Source organism: Malurus melanocephalus, unplaced genomic scaffold (assembly GCF_030028575.1).
Source record: "Malurus melanocephalus ecotype Western Australia unplaced genomic scaffold, MMel_1.1 scaffold_269, whole genome shotgun sequence".
In the NCBI taxonomy this organism is placed as follows: Eukaryota; Metazoa; Chordata; class Aves; order Passeriformes; family Maluridae; genus Malurus; species Malurus melanocephalus.
In genome coordinates, this window is record NW_026623501.1 from 509,985 (window position 1) to 519,645 (window position 9,661).

General features: G+C 55.2%; 2 protein-coding genes across 4 annotated transcripts in view; both read left to right on the top strand.

The window, feature by feature from the left end:
- The window catches only part of RPS14 (ribosomal protein S14), a 3,018-nt gene extending 1,619 nt beyond the window's left edge, over nt 1-1,399 (top strand). Inside the window, exons 3-5 of the mRNA XM_057376070.1 lie at nt 193-354; nt 538-614; nt 1,290-1,399. Coding sequence (XP_057232053.1) covers nt 193-354; nt 538-614; nt 1,290-1,357 — 307 coding nt within the window. The 3' untranslated portion in view covers nt 1,358-1,399. The remainder of the gene's footprint in view (nt 1-192; nt 355-537; nt 615-1,289) is intronic.
- A 3,818-nt stretch (nt 1,400-5,217) lies between these two features.
- CD74 (CD74 molecule) lies at nt 5,218-9,151 on the top strand. Of its 3 annotated transcripts, none has more exons than XM_057376066.1 (9): nt 5,218-5,331; nt 6,596-6,771; nt 6,884-6,975; nt 7,063-7,116; nt 7,305-7,400; nt 7,641-7,731; nt 8,096-8,284; nt 8,611-8,703; nt 8,817-9,151. In XM_057376066.1, the coding sequence occupies exons 1-9, from the start codon at nt 5,261-5,263 to the stop codon at nt 8,822-8,824; spliced, it is 870 nt and encodes a 289-aa protein (XP_057232049.1). In that variant the 5' UTR covers nt 5,218-5,260; the 3' UTR covers nt 8,825-9,151. The 3 variants fall into 3 exon arrangements, with proteins under 3 accessions (XP_057232049.1, XP_057232050.1, XP_057232052.1); XM_057376067.1 differs by having other exon boundaries at nt 8,820-9,151; XM_057376069.1 differs by lacking the exon at nt 8,096-8,284 and having other exon boundaries at nt 5,219-5,331.
- Nucleotides 9,152-9,661: the final 510 nt, after the last annotated feature.

Consider the following 9,661-nt stretch of genomic DNA (forward strand, 5'->3'; position numbering starts at 1 on the left):
GAGTTGGGATGGTGCATGTACATGAAGTGGGTGGCTTGGTAAGCTCTTCTGATTAATATGGTTCAGGTACTGGTTGGCAGCTAATTGATCTGGCAACATTGGAAATAACAGGTTCTGTCTGTATGCAGAAGCTGGTTTGGGGGAAGAAGAACAGCTTTTTTTTTTCCTGAACATCACCTTTTCCTTCTGTAGGGAAACCATCTGCCGTGTGACTGGTGGGATGAAGGTGAAGGCAGACAGAGATGAGTCCTCTCCCTATGCAGCCATGCTGGCAGCCCAGGACGTTGCTCAGAGGTGCAAGGAGCTGGGCATCACTGCCCTGCACATCAAACTGCGTGCAACCGGGGGCAATAGGTATGGCAGGGGACTGGGGCACTGATGGAAACATAGCTGAGGGGGCTTATGGTGAATGGGTCTGGAACAGGAGAACAGTAGTTTGGCATAGGGAAATTTTGTAATTTGTAATATTGCTAGTTGGTTGTAAACTGTTCAGCTTCTGAGTTGTTAAAGGGGTTGTTTGTTCTGACTCTCTTCCAGGACCAAGACTCCTGGACCTGGTGCCCAGTCAGCCCTGAGAGCTCTGGCCCGCTCTGGAATGAAGATCGGCCGCATTGGTGAGTGAGGATAGAAAGGGATTATTTAGTGAAAGGAGCTGTGTAGGCGTCTATGTTGCTTGGTCTTTGGGACATTCTTCATGGTTGCTCAGATGACACCAAAGAAAGGATTTCATATAAACAGATCCTTAAGTTGACCAGGAGTTCACCAGTAGGTGGTGAGAGCAGCACTCAAAGCCCAGGTTTCTGTGTGCAGGGTAAACGCCAGCTTAGACCAGGATGCTGCTGCTCCTCAGACGTTACAGTGCTTGTTCCAGAGCTGTTCAGTCACCTAAAAATACTTTGTTGGTCTCGGTGATTCAGTAATAGAATTCTCCAGCTGATTGAGGAAGCATCCTGAACATTGTGGGGGAATYACAAGATGCAGTGGTGGTGGTTGCCCTGAAAATTATTCAAGCATCCTGTGTTTCTTTGGAAAACACTGTGGCTGCTTGGTTTAAGTGGGATGGCAGATGGGAACGTTTCCTTGATATTCATTAAAAGGCCTGAGCACTCAGTTTATGGTGAGTTTCCAAATACCCTGACTACATGGAGAGTTCCCTCTGCACATGCTTGGCTCCTGTAGTGTCCATCTGCCGAGGTGTTGGGGTGATGGCTGGGGCTGGCTGGCTGTGCCCAGTTGGTTTCAGGGGTTACTTCTGAAAGGTCACAGTGTTCTGGATTTTCTCCYTGCAGAGGATGTCACTCCCATCCCCTCCGACAGCACTCGCAGGAAGGGTGGTCGCCGTGGACGTCGTCTGTAACCAGTGCAGCACCTTCTGTTATTAAAGCTCTCTTAAACCTCAGCTTAGCTGTGTTTCCTTACTGGGGTGTGCTCAGAAGCTGAGGGGCTTCATTTTGATTCCATCCACAAATGGTTTGTGCTCTGGAGCTGGGCCTCTGGGTTGGGGGGAACCAGCCTGGCTGGTACAAAGCCACAGTGGTTCTTGGGCTTCATATAGCAAAAGCTGCTTTCAAAATGAGTCATGTTCTCTTGAATCTCCTGGWAAAGAAACCTGGGCTGGGAGCGAGCAACTGCTGCTGGGTTTTCTGCAAAATTTTGCTTAAKGCATCACTTCCCCTTTCTGTGGAAAAAATCCTCTGCCTGGACATCTGTTCCTAAGCCAGCATTTCCCTTGGCACAGCCATAGTACTTTATTTGTTATTTYATATGTGGCCATGGAAAATGTTAGAACAAACTTCCCTTACTGTCTTAAACATGCGCTATTTGCYGTTCAAATCACTGTTTTCCTGTGCTTAAAGTGTTCTTTGAGCTGTGTGGAGGTGTKGAAAACATGAAACCAGAAGCAACTCAGCCAAAATGAAGCTGAACGGAGGAAGGGGCAGGACTGAGGAGAACGGGGAGTGGGACACTTACCAACAGCTCCACTCTGGTTTTTGATACACTCTTGGATACAGTGAGTGTGTTCCATGTGAGTTACCATCTCGGGGCAAGTCTCAGTGGCTGCTTCACGGGGCTCATCTGGGGTGAGCACTACAGTCAAACCTGAGGCAGGACCTTTGCTGCGGTACAAACTGAGCAGGCCCTGCTCCTCTCTGGGTGCAGTGGGAGATGTTTCCACTCCTGCTGCCCACCCAGGGCAAGCCTGGTCTAGGCTGGCTCATCCCTGCTGGTTTGTAGAGCAGATGTAGGAATGGGAAGGTGTCTGCTCCATGGGACGGTGAATTTACTCTATTAACCTGTAATCCTTGGAAGCTGGAGTTGTGCTGAGTGCGCAGGGCTGGCTGAGCCGAGTCGGTGCACACCCAGCCCATGCCATGTGCTGCCCTGGCAGTGCTGTGCCATGGGCAGGCTGGGCTCTGGGTCTGCTGCACAATTCAAGGCAAAAATTGCTTTGGTTTCTCAGCCCACCTGACGTCTTTGAAGCAGCTTCCTGTTTTGATGCATAACCCTGAAGAGGAAATGGTGGACAAGGAATAGAAACCAGAGCCCCAGCACAGTGCTGCTGCCTGGCTCGTGTCCTGGGGCTTTCTGAAGGAAAAAGCCCTCCTGTCAGAGTGGTGTGGATGGCTCTCCTGGCTCTTAGCCATCCCAGGCCTGACCCTGGTTTGTCTTTGGTGACTCAGCAAGGATCTGAATCACCTGCACCCCTCCTGTAGGTGATGGCTCCTGAGCTGTAAGTGGGGGACCCCTGTGCCTGCCCACCCTGTGTCACCCTGGCAGGGATGCTCACCCTGTGGAGGGCATGGGGCTGCTCGGGGGCTGTGCTCTATCTCCACASGCTGTCAGTGGTCACTGGTGAGCCCTGCTGCTCACCATTCCTCTCAGGTTTGTCCAGGGCTGATCCTGTTCTGTTGAGGACAGTACCTCAGGGTCGGTGGGAGATGTAGATCTGTTCCCCAAACCTTTGTGCAGGGTCTGGGGCCTGAGAGCTGTGAGACAAAGCCCAGCTGGTGATGAATGGCTTCCTGTGAATGCCTACTGGGTTATTCCACCTCACTGCCTGAAATAATTGCTCTGCTGGCCTGGTCCTGAAACCACTCCTTGCTCCAGGTGGYTTTTTCTCCCCAGAAAAGACTAGTGAAGTTTTTGATGGACAGCACCAATTACAAAGCCTTGGGGTAACAGRGTGGTGACAATCCAGTGCCAGCCTCAGGCAAGTGTAAAGTCAGACAGGATGGAAGCTGCTGTCTGAAAGGGTCTTTGTCTCCCCTCGAAAATTAATTCACAGACTGAAAAAAAACACTGTCTGTCCTAGGCCTGGGGAGAAAGCTGTGTGTGTGTCTGTGACGTACTGAAAAGCTGACTGGGGATGTCTGTGTGTGGAGCAAGGCCTGGCTTAGGGCTGACAGTTCCCCTCTGGGCTGGGGCCCAAGGGGCTCACCCTGCCTGGAGGAGGGGACACTCCCCAACCCTAAGTTAGCCCCCACATTTGTGGTTTGCAGAGCCAGCCCAGCTCCATGGAATCGGTGGGGTTTTGTTTACCAAGTTCCTGTTCAGGCTTTCTCTGGTTCCCCTTGGGGCTGAGGYTGGTCACGGAAAGCATCTGGAGTGTAGCTTCAAGGTGTGGCCTCAAGGCAGGATTGTGGCCGCAAAATGAGGAGCTGAGTGGGGGCTGGGGCTGTGAGGAAAACCCATGTATCCCCCAAAACTCCCAGTGCCCATGCAGGGAGAGAAAAAAAAAGTGTGGAAGGCTTTTATGTTCTTTTTTTTTCTTCCCCTTCTTTTAACTTCTTTTTCTTCCCTTTTCTCTCAATTTCCTCTCCTTTTAATTTTATTTTCAAACCCTTCTGATGGTTTCTAAATACAGCTTTGTCACAGGTGGCCTGGGATGAGGCTGATGGACACCCCTGGGTGCCCAGGGCCTTCCCAGTTGGATTGCAGGAGCCTGGGGATGGGACCAGGCTCTGGGCACCAAAACCCTTCCCCTGCGTGGGGCTGCAGTTTCCCACCTGGGAAGCAGGAGCATTGTCCCACCACACCTCCTCCAGGAACAGCATCAGCTGGGAGACCCTGCCCTACTCCCTGTAAATGCTCTGAAATGATCCCTTTGTCTGCTGTCCCAGGGCTGGCCGTGTGTCCCTGCTCGACGGGTGGCTCAGAGCTGAAGCAGGAAAAGAAATGGAATGGCTGAAATACATCTCACCCCAGTGGGTTTGTCAGATAACCAGTGGTGCCTGGCTTTTAATTTCACATTTGCAGTTTCACTTTTGATTGGACTCTGGCCACTTTTGTTCTGGGTCCTGACGCTGGAGCCATCTTGAATGCTGGGTGTGGTGTGACCCTCTGTCCAGCGTGGCTATTGGGGGTGTGTTACCCCTGGGCTGCTCTGGGACATTGTGTAAAATCACCAAAAACCAGCATTATGGGGTGAGTGGCTACTCCTGCCCATGTAGAACTTGCAGGGCTGGGGAGCAGGGGCTGGGGACCCCCATTGTCGCACTCCCACTGGTGCTTTAGGGTCACTCACCTTGAAGGGCTGCTCCTCCTCTCTTGGCTTTGGGGATTCAGCCCCTGGAAGCTGCTGTGGGAAAAGCAAGGAGGATGGTGCTAGAGGTAAGGAGGGCTTGAAAGCCCTTGGTCCTTTAGTCATTGTCCCCTCAGCCTGAGAAGTGCTGGCCAAGAACCCCCGCAGAGGGGGGGTCCAAAGTGACCCTCAAGGAGGGGCTGAGCCCAAGTGCCGATTTTCCCCAGCAGCAAAGGTCAGTGAGGAGGGGCATACCCTGGCACTGTGCCCCCATGGAAAGTCCTGATCCCCCTCCGGCACGGGGGGTCCTCCCCGTGGTGTCCCACCCCCCGTGTCCCAACTCTGCACCCCATTTCCTTCCTCACTCGCTGCCTCTCACCTCCCCCATCCCACCGCCACCTCCCATTTCTCACCTCCTGTCCCCCCAGGGGTACCAGAGCCCCCGGACCCATGGCACTGCTGTCACCAGGCTGGGCACCGTGACCTGCCCGTGGCGTGGGGTGGGCAGCGAAGCCCTACTGAGTGGCCGTGGAGCTCACGGCTGTGTCCAGCATCATTTCTGAACTGGGGACCTGTGGAGCAGAGCTCTGCCTGGCAACAAGTGATGCAAGTGCCAGCAGCCAATAGGACTTTTTTTTTTGCTTCCCCCCCCGGGTGTCAGGGCAGGGTGGGGACCCGAGGGTATTTCCAGAAGCCTCTGTCGGGGTGCTCATTTCCATCGGGGAGCCCATCGGAGCCATGGCTGAGGAGCAGCGGGACCTCATCTCTGACCGCGGCAGCGGCGTGCTCAGTGTTGGGGACGCCCAGAGGTGCCACTGCTGGGGGCACGGGGATGGGGGGCACGGGGAGGGTGAAGTGGGCACACTGGGGGCGTGGGACAGGGGGGTATTGGGTGGTTGTGGGATGGAAAGGGATACAGTCGGTCCAAGGGGGCACAGAGTGACTATGGGGCAGAAGATAGGGCGCAGGCTGTTGGAATGGAGCACTGTGGAGCCAAGAGCGCCGTGGAAGGGGCCAGAACATGGCTGTGAGGCAAGGCAGGGACACGGGGTGGCTGTGGGACTGGGGGGAATTGAGGGGCTGTGGGATGGGAGGCATGGGGCGGCTGTAGGAGGGCAACATGGGGCAGCTGTGGGGTGGAGGGAATTGGGTGGCTATGGGACTGGGGAGGCACGGGGAGGCAATGGGCTGAAAGGGGTCACTGTGTCTCTGGGGCAGCCGGGGACAAGGCATGGCGGTGGCATGGCCAGGCTCGCAGGGTGGGGCAGAGAGTCACGGCTTGGAGCTTTGGCGGGAAAAGGCTGCGGGACAGGCAGGTTGATGACGCGGCCATGGGGYGGGAGCGGACCCTGGACCCAAGTGCTTTGTGGGGCTGCGCCCCCATGTCCCAACTCCTCCCTGTGTCCCGACCCAGTGGGGATGTGGGGGGGGAAGGGAGAGGGCGGGGTTCGCACCACTTCCAAAACTTGTAGCCAATCAGAAGCCTATGAGGTTATGACGTCATCAGTCACCGGGCAGACGCTGGCGCAGCGGGTCCCGTTCGGGACTTGTCCCTTGGCCAGGCAGTGTCCGGCCCTCCCCGGGCAGCGGAGCCAGGGGGTGACCTCTGGGTCACCGCTGCACCCCGACAATGCCACATTCACACCGGGCGGGAATGTCCCGTGGGGCGGGATCTGGGTTAAAATGTTAAAAAATAAGTGTAGTCCAACATCCCATGGGACCAGCAAGATTGTAAGTGGCTTCATCATCCCTCAAAAGGCGATGCCCCGAGTGATGCGGTTCCCCAAAATCCCCAGGCCACGCCCTGTCTCCACCCACATGTACCACGTGCCCCTCGGTCCCCCTCCTCTGTCCCCACCTCCGCCCCCCCCCCACCCCCGCAGCGGTTTCGGTTCCCTGTGCGGCGGGGTGTCGTTCATGCTGAGATTTCACTTCTGTCTGCGATGGGGRAATTTGCATTTGTCTGGCTGCAAATCCCCCGGGACAGGGCTGTTTGGGACGGGGAGTGGGTGATGGCAGGGTTTCATCTCCTGCTGCTGGTGGGTGGCTGAGCTCCCTGGCCATGCCCCGCAGGTCTGCGATGACACGCAAAGCCGCTTTCTCCACACTCTCCATCCTGGTGGCCCTGCTCATCGCCGGCCAGGCTGTCACCATCTACTTCGTGTACCAGCAGAGTGGACAGATCAGCAAGCTGACCAAGACTTCCCAGAAACTGCAGCTGGAGGCTCTGCAGATGAAGCTGCCTGCCAGTCAGTAGCCCCATGGGCACCAGAATGGTGGGAGGGGTAGCGGAGAAGGGATGAATCCCTCCTGGACCACCCAACCTGGCTGGTGCCCCTCACAGTTCTCCTTTCTGGGCAGGTGCCAAGCCAGTGAATCAGATGAAGATGGCTATGGTCAACACCCCCATGGTCATGAGGGTCCTGCCTCATGCACCCTTTGAAGACCTTCCGGTAAGAGATCCATCACTGGTTGTCGCTGCCTGCTGCCCTCGGAGCTTTCTGCCATGCTYACGTTGCTCCTTTGCCTTTTCTCTCAAGGTTAAGGCCCCTGCTAGCAACAAAACCGAGGACCAAGTGAAGCACCTGCTGCTGGTAAGGTCCCCTGCTCCCCTCTCCACCCTACAGCTGCCCCCTGCACTGGTCTGGGGTCTCTTGGGATGCTGAGAGCTGGTGGGAGCTCCTGGTTTCCTGCAGTGTCTGTGTGGCTGATACCAGCAGAGCTCCAACCCCCTCTCTCTGCCTCACTTTTCTTYGTCCTCACTGTGGTGGTTGCTCTGCAGCAAGCAGACCCCAGTAAGATGTTCCCGGAGATGAAGAATGACCTGATGGGCAACCTGAAGAGGCTGAGGAACACCATGACTCCTACAGACTGGAAGGTCAGTGCTTGTCACTGTCATACTGTTCCACCTGCCTCCCCTTCTGGGTGCTTTGGGAAGGTGTTGGGGTATCCTCACTGGGATAAACAAAGTCCAGCTTGAGCCAGGCTTGGGCTGCCCCCCCCCAGAGAAGGGGATGGTGCTCACCACCTTCCCTGGCCAAGCTGGAGCTCCTGGCATGGCTTCCCCGGGGTGAACTCCCCCCTATGCCCATTAATGTGCTTGTCCTCCTCGTTGCAGTCCTTCGAGTCCTGGATGCACAAGTGGCTGCTGTTTGAGATGGCCAAGAACCCCAAGTCGGAGGAGCGCAAGGCAATCCCGGCAGAGAAAGGTACTGGGATGGGCTGAGCTGGGGAGGGTCAGGGAGGTGTTGGCACATGGCATCTCACATGGAACCAAGCCTTCCCTCCAGTCATGGGCCAGTTTGTTCTGTGGGGAGCCTCTGTCTGGTGCTGTTAGGACATCACAGAGCATCTCTGCTGCCTGCAGGGCATTTGGGATGAACAAAACCATGAATAGCTGCAGCACCACCCCAAATCCTCTGTCCTCAGTTAGCCCAAGAGCTTCAGAAAGGTCGCCAGGCTGGGGCTTGTTCACCTTTAACTGTTTCTGGATAGAATTTCCTGCCAAAGCTGCTGAGGGCGAGAAGGGCCTGGGTGGCTGACGSAGTGTCCCCTCTGTTTCTATTGCCCTAGTGCAAACTAAGTGCCAAGCAGAGGCCAGGTTTGGGAATGACCAGCTGGGCCACTTCCGCCCACAGTGYGATGAGAACGGCGACTACCTGCCCAAGCAGTGCCATTTCTCCACTGGCTTCTGCTGGTGCTGCTACARAAACGGCACCAAGATTGAGGGCACTGCTACTCGGGGAAAGCTGGACTGCCCTGGTAGGTTGACAGGGAGGGGAAGGAGAGGAATGAGTATGCAGTATGCATGGACTGCTTGGGATTAGGGAGGAGAGCTAGGAGAGGAGAGGAGGGCATCTAGGCTGAAGGAAATATCCCTCACCCATCCAGTGGCAGCATATGAAGGCTGGAAGGGGACCCCAAAATCTATAGGCAGCTGCAGCTGGAGCCAAAGTGTGCAGTCAGGGTTTTCCATGAGCCCCAGCTCCGCAGTGGGTGCAGGCTCTCCCCCACTGTGCTCAGGGGGATGGGGTGGGTGATGGGGCAGCCCCGGGGTGCAGCACCCTCATCCTGCCCTCCCTTTGCAGGAAATGATGCTCCCACTGCTGCCGCTGCCACCGCGGATCCGGAGGAGATGATCTTCTCCGGGGTGGACATGCTGAAGCTGAGTGCGAGCAAAGGTGAGTGTCCCAGTGTCCCCAGAGTCCTGCTGGGAAGGGGGAGCTTGTGATGAGAGGGGCTTTGGGATGTTCTTGAACTGTCTTACTGACTGCCTCCTCTTGTTCCCCCACAGCAGACTAGAAGAGGATGCCAGCAGTTGCCTTCAGCATCCCAGCTCCTGCCTTAATTCTCTGTTTCTTTTCTGCTCTTGCATTGCTTTTCCAAGGCAGTTAACAGTGGGTATCCCTGGGCACCCTTCCCCTGCTGCAGAGCACCAGCCAGGGCTGAGCTGTCACCAGCGTCAAAGAATTCCCTCAGAGGGTGGGTAGAGCAGGCTATTATTTCAACTATGGAAAATTATTTCAGCTATGTCARATCCATAAATCCTGTTCTCTTTGGCTCGACCTCCAGCAGCACCGAGGCACTGGCACAGCTCACCCCTGCTGAAGAAATAATGCTTCCTTACAATGAACAAACATTAAAGCAGCAAAACCACCCCCACCAGCTTCTTAACTGATCCCTGTAGGCTGGAGCCCTGTTAATTACTGGAGTAGTGTGCTTTTATTGTGGAGTGCTCAGATTTGTAGATTCGCCTACAGCCGCAGCAGTGGGTAACCATGGAGAGGGGCTTCTAATTTTTCTGAGTATCACACTGTTCATTTATAAATGATCTCACAAGCTAATAATCTAAATAAACTTTTGACTAAGAAAGCCTTGTAAGCAACTCCTGCAGGGCTCTGTGTGCTGTTTGCAGCTGTCTGAGGTTAAAAATAAATKAATCTTAACAAAAGAGGGATAAAGAAAAATCTCTGCGGACACTTGGACACCTCTGTCCCCATCCAGGATTGTTCATGTTCCTTGTCCCATTCCTGTCCCACCCCTTGTTTGATTTCACTTTACCCTGGGGTCCCCCAGCTCCAGACAGGCAACCATTGGGCTTTGCTCTCCCACCCACATCCTCCAAAGCCATCTGACCTT